The 19,936-nt window shown below is 41.6% G+C and overlaps 1 protein-coding gene across 1 annotated transcript; it reads right to left on the bottom strand.

Annotated features, from left to right (window-relative positions):
• Positions 1 to 16,555: 16,555 nt before the first annotated feature.
• Positions 16,556 to 19,795, bottom strand: RTP4 (receptor transporter protein 4). Its single transcript, XM_008009500.3, has 2 exons — positions 19,522 to 19,795; positions 16,556 to 17,342 (listed from the first exon to the last, which is right to left on the bottom strand). The coding sequence occupies exons 1-2, from the start codon at positions 19,674 to 19,676 to the stop codon at positions 16,757 to 16,759; spliced, it is 741 nt and encodes a 246-aa protein (XP_008007691.2). The 5' UTR covers positions 19,677 to 19,795; the 3' UTR covers positions 16,556 to 16,756.
• Positions 19,796 to 19,936: the final 141 nt, after the last annotated feature.

Raw genomic sequence — 19,936 nt, 5'->3', positions numbered from 1 at the left:
GGATTATTTAATTTCCATGTATTTGTGTAGTTTTGAGGGATCCTTTTGGAGTTAATTTCCAATTTTATTCCACTGTGGTCAGAGAGGGTACTTGATATGATTTTGATTTTCTTAAATTTACTGAAACTTGTTTTGTGGCCTATCATATGGTCTGTCTTGGAGAATGTTCCACGTGCTGATGATAAGAATGTATATTCTGCAGTTGTTGGGCAGAATGTTCTGTAAATATCTGTTAAGTTCATTGGCTACAGGGTATAGTTTAAGTCCATTGTTTCTTTGTTGACTTTCTGTCTTCATGACCTGTCTAGTGCTCTCAACAGAGTATTGAAGTCTCCCACTATTATTGTGTTGTTGTCTATCTCATTTCTTAGGTCTAGTAGTAATTGTTTAATAAATTTGGGAACTCCAGTGTTAGGTGCATATGTATTTAGGATTGTGATATTTTCCTGTTGGGCTAATCCTTTTATCATTACATAATGTTCCTCTTTGTCTTCTTTAACTGTTGTTGCTTGAAATTCTGTTTTGTCTGATATGAGAATAGCCAGTCCTGCTCACTTTTGGTTGCCATTTGCATGGAATATCTTTGTCCACTCCTTTACCTTACGCTTATATGAGTCCTATGTGTTAGATGAGTCTCTTGAAGACAGCAGATACTTGGTTGGTCAATTTTTATCTGCCATTTTATATCTGCTAAATGGATCATTTAGGCCATTACATTCAACGTTAGTATTGAGACATGAGGTAATATTCTGTTCATCCTGCTAGTTGTTGCCTGAATACCTTGTTTTGTTTTGTTTTGTTTTCATTGTGTTATTGTTTTAGAGGCCCTGTGAGATTTATGCTTTATGGAGGTTCAATTTTGGTGTAGTTTGATGTCTTATTTCAAGATTCAGAACTTCCTTTAATATTTCTTGTAGAGCTGGCTTGGTAGTGCTACATTCTCTCAGCATCTGTTTGTCTGAAAAAGACTTTATCTCTCTTTCACAGTACCTAAGAGCAGGTTTGGGAGTAAGGTTTCCAGCTCTATGTTCACCAACTTTGGGGTCTTAGGCAAGATACTCAATCTCACTGAGCCTCAACATCCCCATTTATCAAATGAAATTAACTGCATTGGCCTTAGTGTTGCTATGAAGGTTAATTGAATTACTAGAAGTGGAGTGCAAAGAGCTTGACGTTTACTGAATGGTTGATAAACATTACTATTTTATTATTATTTCTGGGAGAAATGAAGAGACAGCATACGGGGAAACTGTTAGGGAGTGGCGTTAACAGGAGACGACAGTGAGTCCTGGAAGCCTTGAGAGCAGAAACTTGGGACTGACGATGAAAAGGCTTAATTTGAGAAGAGGGAAAATGAGCTGAAGTTACTCCCTCCTACCTCTGGTATCTTTGCTTTATAGCTCAAGCCTCAGAGAATATCCCTCACTCACTCGTTGGGCAGTTTAGTAAAAAGGGCACTAGCTTCCCCATCTTAGAGCTCTGTTCCTTCTGCCCCATCCCCTCTAAAGCACACACACACACACACACACACACACACATGCCTCAACACAAGCTGTGGGAGCTTGGGCAAGTTACACTTCCTCCTTGGGCCTTCTTTTCTCAATCTGTAAAATGCTGATGTCTCATATTCCTTTGGCCTTACTGTACTGTGAGTAAAAGAGCAAAATCGAAATCTTGCCCCAGCATTTTTGAAAGATTCCTATTTCTATCCCAGATTTGTGGTCTCAACTTTGTATTATGATGGTCCTCAACTTTACTAGCCATAAGGAACTCATTCTCCTTTGAAAGGTTCTCTTATTATTTAGAGGATAAAAAAGAAAGCAAAAACAAACCTGGGAATCAGGGTGTGGGGGTAGATGATTCATTCCCATCATGTTATCTTTTGAAAGGTTAATAGCTACCCCTGCACTACCCCATTCCTTATCTACCTGAATTCCATTTCAGGCAAACAAACAAAATGATCATGAAAAAGGCAATCTTAGAGAGACACTGTCAAGGCTGAGAGACTCTGGTAATGAAATCATTCCAACCTCTGCCACCCACACAGAGCTGGCAAGAACAAAAGGATGGGTGTTTGTGAAGATGCCTTGTCATAGTGGTAAGCAGCTCAGTGTCACTTGCCTCAGGCCTTCGTGTCTCATCCTCAGAGCCCTCCCAAAAGGAAGGACATTAGTATTCACTCTGATGAGGAACCAGGAATTTAGACTTTTCCTAAAACCAAAAAAAAAAAACAATGCCAGCTTTGCAAACCCACCTGAGTCTTTCTAGGCTGCATGTGCAGGTTATCATTCCCATTTAGGGGAATAAATTCTTACAGAATCCTTGAATTTAAGCACTGGCAGGACTTTAAATGACATCTATGCCAACCAAGCACATTCAGTATTTAAGTCCTTTTGCTCAGTACTCAGCCAAAGTGTCACCTAGCCTCACTTGAACACTTCCAGTGAGAGTTCCAACTGAGAACCTGTAGGAAGAACTCAGAGAGGCGAAAAGGAAGTCACAGTGCCCCACAGAGCTCAGAGACAGCTGAGTATGAGAACCAAGAGAGTGCCTGGTGGTGATAGTGTTAGCGGCGGAAGAGATCTGAGTTACCCCAAGTTACCCCGAGTTACCGGGCAGTGTATCTGTCAGAGTCCATAGCAGCTTCAGTCCTTGCCTCCTCAAAAGAAAGAATTTGACTAAGGGGCATAAAGCAGAAAAAGAGACCCAGGCAAGTTCCAGAGAAGGAATGGAAGTTTATTAAAAACACTTTAGAAGGGTAAAGAAAGGAAAGAACCCTTGGAAGAGATCCAAGTGGCGCCTAAAGGTTAAAGAGAGAAAAAAAAGGAAGCCACCTTTAACCAAGGTTCTAGGACTTGATAAGCTCGCCTCTTTCCCACGATTCTTCTCTTAGGGTGGGCTTTCTGCATGCATGATGCCCTCCTTACCCTTGGGAATTGAGCATGCACAGTGCGTTTAGAGAGTTTACGAGTTTATGAGGCTTTTTTCCCTTTTTCCAGTGGCATGTGCCCTCAGAATGTCGTACTTTACCATTTCGTCTCTTAACATGCACGCCCAAGAAGCTGCTTCTCCCTGGGGCCTACATTCAATTCACATTTTGGTGTTAACAGGTGTGGATCATCAGGAAATGGCCTCTCCCTGGCATTGGCTGTCAATTTATCACTTTCAGAGAGGCAATGTAATAATCGCCAAACTGTCACCTGCCCTTTCTAGTGGGTGGGGGAAGAGCCCTCTCATGCCCCTCTCATGCCTAACTATCTGTAACAGTTGGGTGGCCAAGGGATCCTGCGGGATGCTGAAAGAAAGAAGGAAAGTATGGAGACCTTGCCTCAGGATTGGAGAATGTGGGAAGTCTAGGCTTCCTCATGGGGTCAGTGTTTCCATAAGCAGCACTTTAGGGATGGTAGGTGGACCGGGCTAGCAGGGAGTAGGAGATCTACCTCTTCTCCAAATTTAATTCTTGGACATCTTGGTCTTTCTGGATTGTGTTGCAAGGACAAAAATATTGGGTTCAGCATAATGAGACTTTATCATTATATATCTGCTTTGAGTTATCAGAGAAACCATGAACAAGTTTTAAAAAATCATCTGAAATTTAGATATAGGCCAAAGGGATTATTAGGTGATGTTTCAGTGCTGGACTTAACTTTCTATTTACTGGATTATTTTACTTCACTGTAAAGGAAAGCCTCACTTATAAATTTTGTTCAGTAGAAATATAGTCTCTGCCCAGTGGAACAAATAGTCCCAAAGTGTACAGTTTATGATCCTATTAAATGTAAACCAGTCTTTATATAGCTTATTACCCACCAAGCTATTAAATTGCTTATATAGACCTAGCTTCTGAAATGTTCTTCGGGGTGGTTTTCAGTCTTATTGTTTCCCCACTAACTAATGAGTTCAATAAAATCTTTGACAATGTTCACTATTTGTATGAGGCATACTTTTACCTTTTTGAAGATTCTACTTTAACAGGAAACTCACTTCTGACTCCAAGGATTTGGTTTTCTTATCTTTTAAAAGATGCATTAGGATTAGAGGGTCTCTAAGAGCCCATTCTGAGGTGTTTGAGCCACTAAGCCACCTGGGTCCCCTCTTCTCCACCATCCCGAGGTCTCCAGGGAAAAGGCCCTCTTAACTCTCTGAAGCTGAGAATTAGTGACTGCCGATACTGCTTCCTGCCATGGCCCCCCGCAAAAAAGGTGGTCAAGTCATATTTGAACACTGCAGACCTTCAGTAACTCTAAGATTCTTTGGAAGTTCTCAGGAGCCAGAATACATTGTTTTTCCCCATTTATTCCCATTCCTCAGCCTCTCCCTCCTCCCAACCACTCTCTACTTCCCATTACAAACCTGAAAAATTCCTGGTTCTACATACCCAGCTTTTAGTTCAGCCCAGAGCCTAAGGCATCACCCCTGAGTGCTCACCTCTTTGACATCCTTAAGTGGAAATCAGCTGTGCCTTTTGGCCTCAGCTGAGGCAGCAGGGGTCAAACAGCTACTCCTCTCACTCCTGCAGAAGGGGTGTAAAATCGCTTCCGACTCTGACATCTGATGAATCTGTCCTTCCGAACCTCCAGAGGCTTCTCTCTCTCTGCCCTTTTGGCCTGAGGTTGTTCAGAGGGCATTATCCTCTAAACTGAAAGTGCCTGAATTCACTGAGGGCGGATATGTGGTGTGTAGATGGGGCAGAGAACATGAAAGGAGGTTCGGGAAAGGCCAGAGATTACATTTAGCATTCCTGAAAGCCCCTTTTGGCCTTTGGCAACAACTAATGATCAACACATGGAAAAAGCCTTTTCCATTTCAAGGGATGACTGATGTTGTTAACAGCAGTTATTGCTGAGCCTTCCTAAATCAGATCTCTGTGTGCCTGAGAATCAGCTCAGTGTCTACAGTGTTTATGAAATAAACATTTTTCTGTTTCTGATGCCAAATTGGCTGCCAGGCCTGACTGCTAATACGCATGGCTTGGTCAGGTGCTGCTAAATTTCTCTTGGTACCTTTTTTCCTTCTAGTGATGTCCCCATCCATATTTTTAGGAGCCAAATTAATTCCCCAGCATGGGGAGGGAGTGATGCTTCCCAGGCTGCCACCCACAGCCTGGGCCCTCATCCCTCCTGTACTGTGCAGTTGGATGAGGGGCGTAGGAGGGGGTGCTGAAGATTAAGCCCAACAAATGCCTGATAAATCACATGATATTTATTGGGCTTAGAGTGGTTACACAAGGTGCCACAGAGACAAAATCCCCAAATGTTTGGATGTGAATATCCTGAAAATATGAAATGAGGTCAGCCAATCCACGATGTATATATCTGACACACTGAGAGGGTGTTTTTAAACACCTCCCTCCCATACACAGCAGAGACCTTAGGGACCCTCTGCTTCATTTTAAAGAAAAGTTTCCCCAAAACGTTGTGGGCATTTGTGTCTCTGAGAAGGAAGAAAGCTGAAGCCAACTCCAAACAGGTTCCACACTTGTTTATAAGTCTTGAGCCTCTGGGACACAATTCTCTCCAAGGTCACATTCCCAACAAGAGAAAAGAGTCAAGAGGGATGGATACTGGCTAGGGCTAGGGAAGGATTTGTCTTCTCACACCTGGCCACTCTTGGAACTTCTTGAAGTAATCAAATCTTGAGGCTGGGGATTTTTCCACTGGTCGGAGCAATACTTACATACGTATTATTAAAACTCAATAGTGATCACAGCAATTATTTATAATTTAGATCAACAAAATGTTATTTGGGGGAAGTAATTCATCACTGACATTGTTCAGAATTGGTGGGATATAATGGTAATTTTAAAATAGACAACTTTTATTAGTTTTATTATGAATTTAAAATTCTCTATAGTGAATGTCCCCTTCATTGCCTACACCACCGCCCACTGCCCTTCCCTTGGTATTTACCTCCAGCTAATGAACTTGGGTCTTTAATAAATCATGTTAGTCTTGGGCTGCCTTATCCTTTGCAAAGTAAAAATATCTGTACCATCTGCGTTTCTATAATTGTGATTTTATTTATTTATTTATTTATTGAGACAGTTGCACCCAGACTGGAGTGCAATGGCACGATCTCAGCTTATTACAACCTCCGCCTCTGGGCTCAAATCATTCTCCTGACTAACGGGGATTATAGGCACGTGCCACCACACTTAGATAATTTTTGTATGTTTAGTAGAGACGGGGTTTCACTCTGTTGCCCAGATTGATCTCAAACTCCTGAGCTCAAGCAATCCGCCCTCCTCGGCCTCCCAAAGTACTGGAATTACTGGCGTTTCTTACTGTGCACGGCCATGATTATATTTAAATTGTGGTTGGAAGAGGAGTTAGGGTAAAGAAGAAAAGAGAAGAGTAGGTGATATAAAAAGAAAAAAGGGTTCAAGACCAGCCTGATCAACATGGTAAAACCCCAGCTCTACTAAAAATACAAAAAAATTAGCCAGGTGTGGTGGTGCACACCAGCAGTCCCAGCTACTTGGGAGGCTGAGGCAAGAGAATCGCTTGAACCCGGGAGGCGGAGGTTGCAGTGAGCCAAGATCACGCAACTGCTCTGCAGCCTGGGCGACAGAGTGAGATTCCATCTCAAAAAAATACAAAGAAATGAAAAAGGGGAGAGAAGCATATCGGAATAAAGAAAATAAATAGGGAGAATGTAGCCAGAAATGGGGGCTGCACCTGTACTCCCAGCTGTTCTAGGTGCTGAGGTGGGAGGATTGCTTGGGCCCAGGAGTTTGAGGCCAGCCTGGACAACATCACAAGATCCTATCTTTGTCTTTTTTTAAATGAGCAAAAAAAAAAAAAAAAAAAAAAAAGGGAGAGGGGGAGAAAGTGACAGGAAGAGATCTAGGAAACCTAATAAGTCATTATTTTCTTAAAGAGATATTTTATTTTAATTTTTATCAAAGTCGTAAGTATGCATAGCTTAAGAAAAGTAGAGTCATTCTATAATGCTTATGGCAAAAATCTGTCCTTTCTGGCCCATCTCAGCTTCCATTTCCTCTCCCCAGAAGCAATCATTTTCCTCTCTTTTAGTTTTTTCTTCTAATATTCAACTCCTTGTTTCTGTTTCTTGATTTTTCACTTTTTTATATTAATCACTGATTTCCTCCACCAAGATGAGCATTTAATTTTCTTTCACCCTCAGGTTCTAATCAGGCACACTTCTCTTACCTTCAAATTCTTTTAAATCACATTTTTTATTGAACCACTATTCAGTCATAATACTTAATATTACGACTATTTGAATATTGTTTATAGCTAAGCAGTGTAGAGTACTCTAATTGCTTTTATTTTCTAGTACAAGCTCTTGTTTTATCCCTGAAGTTAATTGCCTTGGTTTTCATTTTTGTTTCTCTGCTTACTTTTCCATGTTTCCATTTAACTCATCCTCAAACTCTATTAGAAATGTAAACTTCTCTTTAAACACTCAAATGCACCAGATAACCTCTTGTTTCCTTTTGTTGTTTCCCTTGGGGACATCCCCCCATAACCTTCCATCAAATGGCCCCAATCTAGATGGGTTTTTCTCTCTAGGATAGCTGCACAGTGAGTGTTCTGGGAGCTTTTTAATGTCTCACACTTGGTCTTGGACAGAGAGTCAAGGATACTTTGATATTTGAAGAAATCGTCTACCATGAAAGGCAGAGGCCAAAACAAGCAGACAAGGGGAAAGTGAGACAGAAGAGGTAGTCAGTGAAAGAACCAGAAAATGATACACGGAAACAAACAAAGGCATTACTGCCTCAGATACTGAGATGTTAAGTACAACCCCATTATAATTCCAGGTCCTGTATATGTGACCTGTTTCTGTTTGTTTTTATGTTTATCTGTTTCTTATTTTGTTTTATTTCCAAAGGCTTTTAGGATATCTTTATATCTTACATCAGAAATTTCATAATGGTGTGACTTGGTACAAATTTTTGTCCATTCACTGTGTAGGTGGCCCCTTGGTGAACCCTTTAAATTAGGCAATCACGTCCTTCAGTTCTAGGAAAGTTTTTAAAAGTATTCCCTTCATAATTTCCTTCCCTTCGTTATCTCTGTTTCCTATCTCTCTGGTGCTCCTGGTGTTGGATATTGGGCCTTATGGACAAATCCACTAGTTTTATCTATTTCCTATTTTCTATGTATGGGTGAGTAGGTGGGCATTCAGTAAAGATATTTCTTCATTTATACAATTAAAAGGAAAATAATGAATGCTTAGGAGACTGAAAGCTGCATGCACACGCACACACACATACACCCACATAAATCAGGTCTCCTTTTCTTGACAGAGAACTGAGCTGATTTTCAGACTTGTAACTCACTGACTGAAAAGGCCAGGTCCCTAGGAGAAAGAATGCTGCAGGAACTCCCAGTCCTTGCCCAAAGAGATGTATGACCATGCATTTGGCTAACTAGATGCTGGGGAAGGCAGAATACCCAGACATTTTGAGAACTTTTGGATTCATGGTCTGAATTGGTCCTCAGGCATCTAAAGCAAGTAATAGCCCACTGTTAGAGAGGAAGCATGTGGGAGCCAGGTAATAAGAGGTGTTCTAGTTCAGGTTAGACTCACCATGGGTGTACTGGTTCCATGGACTCACCCAGTGGCCATTTCCCCAGTTCCTGAATTTGTCACTGGAAAGGATACATGTGATCGATGGCAGAACCCCTTGCTGATTCCTTAGTCTGTGGGTTAAGAGCTACTATAATGAGAAAATCTGAGAACCCTCCTTAAAAATCCAACACAAAACCCTAAAATATTATATCTCAAGGGAAATTAGTGCCATCCTTAAGACCTAAAAGATACAAAGATGGTAATCTCCAGCATATTTTCATTTAATTCATCAGTCTGGCCCCTACAAAAATGAATCAGATCCTGGAGCATGACACTGGACTACCTCAAACAACCAAGTGGAGATCCAAATTGCAACTACTGTGCCAGAAGTGATATTTTTGCTAGGGTAAATTAACATAGCTTCAGATATATGGTGTATGGACACTGATCTGGCATGTGCATTCTTTTTCGTCCCTAACAAGGAGGATCAGAAGTACACTGTATTCATTTGGGAGGATAATAGCATACATTTACACTTTTGTCCCAGGGTCATGTTAACCTTCTCACCCTCTGTCATAATACAATCTGCAAAACCTGATCCATCTGGACATTCTGAAGAATATCACATTGGTCTACGCTATCAATGACATCATTGATAAGTCAAAAGTGGCAACCGCATCAGAAGCCTTGGTAAGACACATTCACTCCAAAGAGCGTGAGATAATCTCTATAAAGATTCCCTGCCAAATCGGTAAAACATGTAGGGGCATAGTAATTTGGAGCATGCCAGGAAAACACTTCCAAAATAAAGGTCAAATTATTGCATCCGGACTCTCCCACCACTAAAAGGAAACACAACACCTGATAATCCACACTGCTCTGACCCATTTACCAAACGACACAGAAAGCTGACAGCTTTGAATAGGACCCAGAAATGGAAAGTGATCTGCAGCTGGTCCACAATGCAAGGTAAGCATCTTCACCACATGGGCCATATTATTTGGCAGACCCTGTGGACTTAGAGTTATCTGTAGTGGGAATTGATAACATGCATTGTTTATGACAATCCCAGTGGAAAACAAAATACAGTTTATAATACTTGTACTCTGAAGCAAGGCCATGCCATCTGCATCAGAGGATTGTATGTCACTCAAAAACAAAAACAAAGGATCTAGAACTAGAAATACCATTTGACCCAGCCATCCCATTACTGGGGATATACTCAAAGGATTATAAGTCATGCTGCTATAAAGACACATGCACACGTATGTTTATTGCGGCACTATTCACAATAGCAAAGACTTGGAATCAACCCAAATGTCCATCAGTGACAGACTGGATTAAGAAAATGTGGCACATATACACCATGGAATACTATGCAGCCATAAAAAGGGATGAGTTTGTGTCCTTTGTAGGGACATGGATGCAGCTGGAAACCATTATTCTCAGCAAACTATTGCAAGAACAGAAAACCAAACACCACATGTTCTCACTCATAGGTGGGAATTGAACAATGAGATCACTTGGACACAGGAAGGGGAGCATCACACACCGGGTCCTATTGTGGGGAGGTGGTAGGAGGGAGGGATTGCATTAGGAGATACACCTAATGTAAATGTCGAGTTAATAGGTGCAGCACACCAACATGGCACATGTATACATATGTAACAAACCTGCACGTTGTGCACATGTACCCTAGAACATAAAGTATAATTTAAAAAAAATTTAAAAAAAAACTACAGGATACCGGTTACATTTGAATTTCAGATAAACAATAGTTTCTTTTAGTATAGGTACATCTGACATTCAAATTCAATTGGGCATCCTATATTTTATCTGGAGACTAGGCGAGTGAGGAGGGTGTGGTGGCAGGGGTCCAGGCCTGATGGAGTAATGGGGCCCAGGGAGTGTGCAGAGCCCTGGGGTCAGGTGGAGCAGCTGTGGAAGCTAATCAGGCAAAAGCAGGGCACAAAAAGAAAAAGAAAAAAAAAAAAAAAAAAACAACCAACAAAACAACTCCTGCAATCTATGTGGCTGTGGTTGAGTCAGAACTCATGACCATGAGACATGCAGAGATAATGGGGCCGGAGATGCCCATCATGGCCTAGGTTCACAAAGGCCCATAAAGTCCTAAAACCACTAAAAATCCATCAAAATATGGAAGCAGTGCAGCCAGGCTAGAGAAGGGTAAGCCAGGGCTAGAGAACACAAGTGAGCTAGATAAACTGGTGGCCCAGCCCCCACATCAACCACCACTGTTGTATTAGTACCTCTCCCTCAGCTCACATCTGGCCATGGAGTGGCTGTGGTGGTATGCAGGTCGGGGGGTTGTCACTTTTAACCAGCCAACAGAGGAGGAAAAAGGCCAATCATGGTTAACCAATGGTTTAGTTCAATATGTGGTGAAAGCTGAAAACAGGCTGTGGCTGCATTACACCCTCCATCAGGTGTGGCCTTGAAAGGTAGTGGAGAGAAGAAATCCTCCCAATGGGCAGAGCTTTGATTGGTGCACCTGGTCACCCACTTGATTTGAAAAGCTAAATGGACCAGTAGGCATAAGTATAGACTTATATGCCATAACAAATGGCCCAGCTGATTGTTCAGAGGCCTGGAAGGAGAAACCTGGGAAGATCAAAGATAATAAAGTTTGAGGAAGAGGAAGGTAAACAGATCTTTAAACGTGAGCACAAAATGTAAAGATCTCTGTATTTTATTTTAATGCTCACCAGAAAGCACCCATCATGGAAAAGGCACTAGGCAATTAAGTAGACAGAATGTCTATGCCAGTTGCTGATGGCAGACTGTGTCATCTGCCACTCCAGTACTGGCACTGCACTATGTGTGCATGAATGGAGTGGCCATGGAGGTAAGAATGGAGGGTGTACATGGGCCCAACAATATGAGTTTCCACTAAGTTTGATATGAATAATCTCACTGCTGAATGTCCAATCTACCAAGAATACATGAGCCCTCACTGTGGCACCATGCCTTGAGGAATCAAACCAGCTATTTGGTGGCAAATTGGTTACATTATATCCCTTCCATCATGGAGAGGGTAGTGATTTATCTTGACTGCACTCAGCACACACTCCAGATATGGCTCGCATTTCTTGCATGCAGAGCTTTGGCCAGCACAAATCTCCAAAGACTTGTGGAGTATTTGATCTGCAAGCCCAGGATGCTTCATGCAATGTACTAAATTGTGCCCCCTCTCCCAAAAAAATGTATGTGGAAGAGCTAAACCTTAGTACCTCAGAATGCGACCTTATTTGAAATTACGGTCATTAAAGATGTAATTAGTTAAAATGAAGTCATATTGGAGTCAGGTGGCCCCTTGATCCAATATTACTGGTATTACTGGTGTCCTTATAATAAAAGGAACTTTGAACACAGACATTAACACAGGAAGACTGCCAGTTGAAGACAAAAGCAAGAATCAGGGTGATGCTTCTACAAGCCAAAGAACTCTAAAGATTGCCAACAAACCACCAGAAGCTAAGCAATAGGCATGAAACTGATTCTCTCTTACAGCCCTAGCAAACTAACATAGCATATAATGTCTCATTAGACCAAGGGAGAAAATTTGTAGCAAAAGAATTACAGAAGTGGCAATATGACCATGGAATTTCCTGGTTTTACCAAATACTGCATTTCCCAGAAGCTGCCAGCCTGATAGATTAATGGCAGATCAATGATCTTTAAGATGCAGCTGTGGTGTAATTTAGAGATGCTGTTTTGTAAAGGTGAATCACCATCCACCAGAATGCGGTATACAACCTGAATCAATTACCATCACATGATGCTGTGGTCACAATAAGTAGAATATATGGATCTGGAAATCAATAGGTGGTTTAGGAGTAACTGTTTACAATGCTTCACGTTAAATCACTTGCCGTTTTCTGTGCTTCCCATTGCCACAACTCAAGGCTCTGCAGGTCAAGAGATCCTAGATGGTGAATGGTTCCACCAAGAAACATAGTAAAAGTCCCTTGTCTAGCTACGGCTGATCATTCCTGAGATCCTTTGCCAAGAGTGCAGCAGACAAGAAAAAGAGTTATGTTCCTGAATGCAAATCAAAACCACAATGATATACCATCTCACACCAGTCAGAATGGCTATTAAAAAGTCAAAAAAATAACAGCTGCTGGCAAGGTTGTAGAGGAAAAGAATGCTTTTACACTGTTGATGGGAGTGTAAATTGGTCCAGCCATTGTAGAAGACAGTGTAGTGATTCCTCAAAAACATAAAGACAGAAATACTATTTGACCCAGCGATCCCATTACTGGGTATATATCCAAAGGAACATAAATCATTCTATTATAAAGACACATACACGCATGTGTTCATCACAGCACTATTCACAATTGCAAAGATATGGAATCAACCTAAATGCCCATCAGTGATACACTGGATAAAGAAAATATGGTACATACACGCCATGGAATTCTATGCAGCCATTAAAAAAAAGAGAGAGAGATTATGCCCTTTGCAAGGACATGGATGAATCTAGAGGCTGTTGTCCTTAGCAAACTAATGCAGGAACAAAAACCAAATACGACATGTTCTCACTTGTAAGTGGTAGTTAAATGATGAGAACACATGGACACACAGAAGGGAACAACACACAGTGGGGCCTACCAGAGGGCAGAGGGTGGGAGGAGGGAGAGGATCAGGAAAAATAACTAATGGATACTGGGCTTAATACCTGGGTGAGGAAATAATCTGTATAACAAACCCCCATGACACAAATTTACCTATATGACAAACTGCACATAGACCCTTGAGCCTAAAATAAAAGTTTAAACAAAAAAGAGTTATCTTCCTGATCATCAGAGGGAAATTGGACTACTATTAAACAATGGGTGTGGGAAGAATGTGTTTAGCACCCAAGCGATTCACTGGTGCATCTCTTGGTATTTCCCTAAGTTTGATAATATTTAATAGATGGACAAGGGAAGAAGCCACAGACTGAGAAGGACCTGGTGACCCAGGGCTCACAGTCCTCAGGATAAGTGTTTGGATAGCCTTATAGTTTAAGCCACCTAAACCAGCAGAGATGTTAGGGTAAGAAGAATCAAGAACTGGAGGTAGAAAAAAGAGATTATCGGTGTACGACTGCTGTCTCAAGACCAGATGCAGTGGTAGGGGCTTAGTTTATCCACTAACCTTCCTCTTGTATGTTTCTGCCGGAAAAGAATCCTGGAAGACCTTTCCCCGGATGTAGACTTTTTATACAAAGCAAGTAGATTTGAGTTTTGCAAGATGCGGAGTGTAGTGGAGGCTTTGGTGCACCACTCACATCACTTCCTTGAGGACTAAGGTGCTCATTGTCCAAGCTTTTGGGATCACTGCCTATTGGATGTTTGTAGCTGAGACTCTACCATAAATCTGATTCCAGCCAAAGGTAGCTGTCTCACCTAGGGTTATCCCACAGGATGATGTCTAATTCTTGTCTAACGAATATTATACCTTCTCTTATTTTACTGAGGTATAATGGTTTTACTTTTTAAATATTTTTTGGTTTTCTTATCCTGTAATCATCTCTATTTCTTCAGAGTCTTTTTTATTTTAACTTTTTTTCTTCTTTGCCTTTATATTAGGGGATTTTATCAAACATTTGCGAATCCCTTGGCAGTCTGTCCAGTCACATTTAAGGTGCAAATAAGAGACCTTTAAAAGCCACCTGCAAGCTCTGGCAGAGGGGATTAGCAACCGATGGGTTTACTCTGAGGTTATCGGAGTTTACTATTTCACTGGAGAAGCCCCCACCCCCTTTCAGTATATGTATTTTCTTTTATCTTGAGCAGATCTGTTTTTCTAGAAAAGGAGTCCTCCATTGTTCTGTGTCTATGAGGGATGGACAGGTAGGCTATAAAACTGGCTCCAAGGGCTGATAGTGAGGTAAGAGGGTCTCGTTATTCAGCATGTGAACATCCATGATCTTTTTGATTGCTTGTGGCTCCTCCTTTCTTAGGGATTTCCCTGAGCCACAGTCTCTGTGAGAAATGTCTTCAGAGAAGCAGCCTCCATTCTTCTCCCTTAGTTGGGTAAAGTGTGGTTACTAGGCTGCCTGGGAGAGGGGAAGGAAACTTGGTATAGTCTTTCAGTTAACACTCCCATTTTTGCCTTCCCAGTGCCCATTTTCAGAGCTACTTCAGCCTACAGTCTGGAGCCTTTTTGGAATTGTGCCACATGAATCACATCTTGGTTTTTCCACACTAAACTTATATTCTGGCTCACCCTACTCTGCTAAGTCAGCTACCTGCCACTAGTCCACCAGTGTTCTATCTTCTAACCATTCTCCTTGCCCTTCTCTATTGATGCCTTTATTTCCTTTTGCTGTCACTTGGTGTGATTTCAAGAGAGATCAGAGGTAAATACATGTGATCAACCCTCCATGTTTTATCCCCACCTATTTTATAGATGGAGAAACTAAGGCCCCGGAAGGGATTATGACTTGCTGAGGTCATGCAGCATTACCAGGCTATGAATAATATTTTCCTGTAGATCCCCAGGCCAATGTACTTTGTGAAAAAAACAGAAAGGTATGAAAACAGGAGGAATTCAGGAATTCAACAGTGTGGTTTGGGGAGGGGGTATGTATACAGAGAGAGCACTGGTAGGGGGATCCTGAAATAAAATGAACAGGTATGGCCAGAAAGAAGGGAGATATTTTTATCCTTAGGTCTTGGGAGATATTTTTATCCTTAGGTCTTTTGGCTTCTTATATTTGTCTTCAAATTCTTTCAAGATATTTATTGTTTATGGGACCCTCTTTCTGTGTTTCCCACTATTCTATTGCAAGACAGACTTCTCACTATTTCTATTCTGTACTCCATTATTTCCCAGAAATAGACGGTATTTTAAAAATGTGGTTCTACTCAAATTTCCCATATCCTCAAATGCTTGCAATGACACCCCATTGCCTATGGGATAAAGTCACATCCTCTCGTTTGTCAATAATTTTGAACTAGGTAGGAAGAGAGGATGACAAGGAAAAGTAGAAGGAAGAGATGGGAGTAACTTGACAAAAGAAAGGAATAAGTGCTGGTGATCAGCAGAGGTTGAAGATGACTCTGAGGTAATAAGCTTGGGTGACTCGGGGGATTTAAAACAGGAAAGTCAGAGGTGTTTTGAGCTTGGCTTTAAACACGACAGCCACACAGAAATGCCTAGCAGACCGATGAAAATAGGGGGTGAAGGATGCATCAGAGGATCTCAGGATTGGCAAGTTCTTCTGTGATTCCCAATCCAGTGCTGAAAGAAGTGAGAATATGATAGCTCCAAGGATCATCAAATCAAAGGGAATCTCTTTGAGATGGAGATATTTGAGTGCGTTTAAGTAGGGGAGAAAGAAGAACAAGAGGAGATGGGGCTGACTGGTATTTCTAATGTATAAAGTGCTCTTTTTTCTATCAAACCTGAAGCACACCTAAAACATAATTCCCTGATTCCTACTGTAATATTGATAACTATATTCGTTTCTTACTGCTTCTCTAATAAATTCCCACAAACTTAGTGCATTAAAACAAGACAAGTTTAAGTGCAAGCACTTCTGAAGGCCAGATGTCCAAAATCAGTGTCACTGGGCTAAAGCCACGTGCAGGCAGGGCTGGTTCCTTCTGGAGACTCCAGGGGAGAATTTGTTTCTTTGTCCTTTTGGGTTTCTAAAGGCTGCCTGTACTCTTTGGCCTGTGACCTCTTCCTCCAGCTTCAAAGCACTTCAACCGCTTGTTCCATTGACAGATCTTTTTCTGATTTTGAGCTTGTTGCCTCCCTGTTATAAAATCCTGGTTCTTATCCACCTGGACAATATGAAATAATCTACCTATTTCAAGGTCCTTAATTACATCCGCAAAGTCCATTCTGCCATGTAAAGTAACATGTTTATAGGTTCTGGGGATTAAGATGTGCATATGTTGGGAGAGACCATTATTCAGCCTACCACACTTTCTGAGCTATGTTGATATCACGGAATGACTTAGTGAATGAATGATTGAAGACTTTTTAGCAATTCGACAATGTTTATTACTAAATTTATTATGTGTTTGGTCATGTTTTACACTGTTTTCAGAGGATAACTAGGAAATCAGTGTTTATTCTACAAACTTGATCCTGCTTGGTCTCAAAGCAAATTCTCAGTTATATTAAAATGGCAGCCAGTTCATTGATTACCATGGAATTAAAACAAGAGAAGGTGGCAAGCCTATTTTCATCATTCTGATGTAAAGCATTTGACTATAATAAATACAAGCAGCAAAACAAAGACCCAGATGTTCAATGGATCTGGGTCTCGACTGGGCCCTAATTTCTCATACCCTCTCCCCTTAGCCTCTTTTGTCTCAGCTGACTGGTTCTTGCCTTGGTCTGGGATGTATGCAGCACCAATTCCAGGTGAGGAATTCCCAGTCTTTAGGTGGGAGAGTGGGGATTTGGATGGCTTTGTCATGTAGCTTTTTAAGCCCTGTCCACAGATGCCCAGAGTGCATGCCTCACAATTGGCTGTGTCATGGGATCCTTCCAGGGCCACTTCATGGATTACTGGCATTTCCGGAGACTTCCTCGCACCATTTCCATAGTATTTCTTCAGTATATGCTGCACCAGGTTGCTCAGAATCCTCATGGTGCTATCCGAGGAGAACTCAGGCATCTCATATTGGGACCAGGAGCACTTCTGGCACCTTTGGCCAAAGAGCCTCATACGCACCTGGCCCTGAGATGTCCAGTGCTCCCAGGACGTGTGGCACAGAATCTGCACCTGGGCGGAAGCCCAGCTTCGCTGGCAGGAAGAACACCGGAACCTGCAGTTAGAAGGAAGATGCCCATTACGCCTTCATCTGGTTGTTAACCTGAGGGAAAATGGTCCTAGCCCCTGTCTCTAAGACTCTTTTCCATTTGAAAAAATTCATGTGATTTAAATTGTCCCAGTCATTGATAAACAGGAACAAGAAGGATTATGTTTCAGATAATACTGAGTATCCACCCATATGTTATACCAAGTCTACCTCTTTGGTAGTAAAACATCTCCAGATGCCTCTGAGGGAAAATCACGTCTGCCATCTTCCAGAGAAACTTGTTCCTGATTTGGGTCATAGAAAGCTTTGGTAAAGTATCTATTTTGAGGCATACACTATAAATGGTGTTTTACTATTTTATCTCATTTCATCTGTGAAGTAAACACTATTAAACCCAATATCCAGATAAGGAAACTGAGTCATGAAAAGGATACACAACCTGCTTAAGGACACACAGGGTAAATGTTAGAGGCATGTTGCTAATCCCAGGCCATCTGAAATGAATATTGTTTACCTGCTGTAACACGTTGCCTCTGATGAGTAGTGTAGCTAATCTCTCACACCTGGAGAAAGAGACTGCCTCCCTCATACCTAAGTTGAAGATCCAAGTCCACAGTTTACATCAGGAAGACCTTGGGCAAAGTTCTTCCCTTCTATAGCCCTCATTGCTTGAATCCATAGAAAAAAATTCAAGGGTTATACTAGCAGCATCCAATGAGGTGATGTATGTGAAAATACTTTGTAAACTACAAAATGGTTTTCAAAAGCTGATTGATATTTTCCAAAAGTACACTGGTAGGTTGCTTTTCCGATCTCAAAATGACAATCAAATCAATTCATCCCAACAGGAGAAATACTTTCTTTCTGTTTGGAGGAGTGCCAAAACGTTGTAAGACATCATGAGTCCCTCAAAAAGCTTTGGCTGGTGTGGAGAGAAATATTTACACAGTTCCCTGGATTAGAAGGCAGAGCAAAATGACTGCTATATGGGCTCTGACAAGTGACTTGAGAACTGTTCTGGAGAGGTTTGGGAGGCTTTATTTAAACAACAGATTCTGCAGCTAAAAACAAGCATATACTGTATTTGATACAATGTACAATAATACGCACATTATTTATAAATTTATTATTCTGAATTACATAGTACATATGTATATATAATTATATATCATTTATGTATACATACACACATATATTTTATCTTATCCCATTATCTTATGGGAATGTATAAGAAGGAATACTTACTCTGCCTAGGAGAACCAGAGGATGCTTTTAGGAGGAGGAGGCACTAGAGCGGGCCTTGGAGGATAAGCAGGGAGGGGTGAGGGGAGCGTCTGCTGAACAAGTAGAACTCCATGAACAAGGGTGTGGAAGTCTGAAAATGCATGGCATGGCTAATAGTCCATAAGGAATGGAAAAGGCCATACCTGAGGCAGGATGGGGCAGGCAGGTAAGCTGAGTAATAGGTGAGATGAAAACTAGACTGAAGGTCCTGTGTGTCATTTAAAAATAAATTTGATTGTCCAGGTCAGCAATTCTCACCCTCCTATCATGGGCAGGGAAACTGGTTCCTGCAATCTGGAGGCTTGCTGGGGGTTAAAGAGGGAAGTGGTGAGTAAGGGAGGAGTATTACTTGGTTACTTCATGAAGTGGGTTTTAGATTTAGTTTTTGCAACATCATTCTCTCCTATTATTCCCAGGCCTTCAGTAAAGCAATGTTCGGAGTAATTGCTTGATCTTAGCCAATTCTTAGGATATTTAAAAAAAAAAAAAAAAAAAAAAAGACTCCGACCCAGGCTTGTACTGAGCAAGGCCAAGGCTTGGAGAGCTGCTGCAGCTGGGGAAAGCTGGTCGGGACTGCTGGGGAGACTGCAAAAGACTCTGGAACAAATGAGGTGGCGAGAAAATAGAAGGGCAGATTTACGGAACAGGGGGCCTTCTCCAGGGTTTTCCAGAAATATTTATGGAGGGAAACCTAGTAAAAGAAGAAACTTCCTGCAGTTAAACAAAATGGAGGTTTGGAGTTGTCTTATCATTTAGACCCTAAAGAGTACTATGACCACAATAGGATGGAGACGCTGGCGACATTTACTGCTTCAACAAGCTCTCAGAGGAATAAATCATGCTAAGCTGAGCCTGAGCCTCTGTTCTCCGAAGGGCTATGGCCTAGGAAACCCACACTCACCAGCCAAATGCTCTCTGTTGGTATTGCTTCCACCCTCGAGCCAGGCAGTCTAGCTGAAGGTTTCCATCCAACTTCAGCGTCCATTTGGCCCAGGGTTTTGCCTCTTGGATTAGTTCTTGAAATGTCTGCTCCCAAGTCCGGAGATCTACAACCATTTTTTCTCTCTGAAGCTCAGAGAGCACCTTTCAGGTTTGCTCGTTTCTCAGGAAGAGACAAACAGTTTCAGTTTCGGTGTTCAGTTCAGTTTCTGTTTGTTTCCGTGTGTGGACAGGAACTGTTTTATTTACTGTCTGGGGACACAGAACAAGTCTTTGTTCGGAGGACAGAGAGCAGCAGAACTTTGTTAGCTAATAGGCCTTGCTGAGAGAGAGAGAGCTCTGTTCTAGATTCTGGGGTCACATATAAATTCGCTTTT

This window comes from Chlorocebus sabaeus, chromosome 15, assembly GCF_047675955.1.
Source record: "Chlorocebus sabaeus isolate Y175 chromosome 15, mChlSab1.0.hap1, whole genome shotgun sequence".
NCBI classification, from domain to species: domain Eukaryota; kingdom Metazoa; phylum Chordata; class Mammalia; order Primates; family Cercopithecidae; genus Chlorocebus; species Chlorocebus sabaeus.
This window is presented reverse-complemented; position numbering and strand designations above follow the sequence as displayed.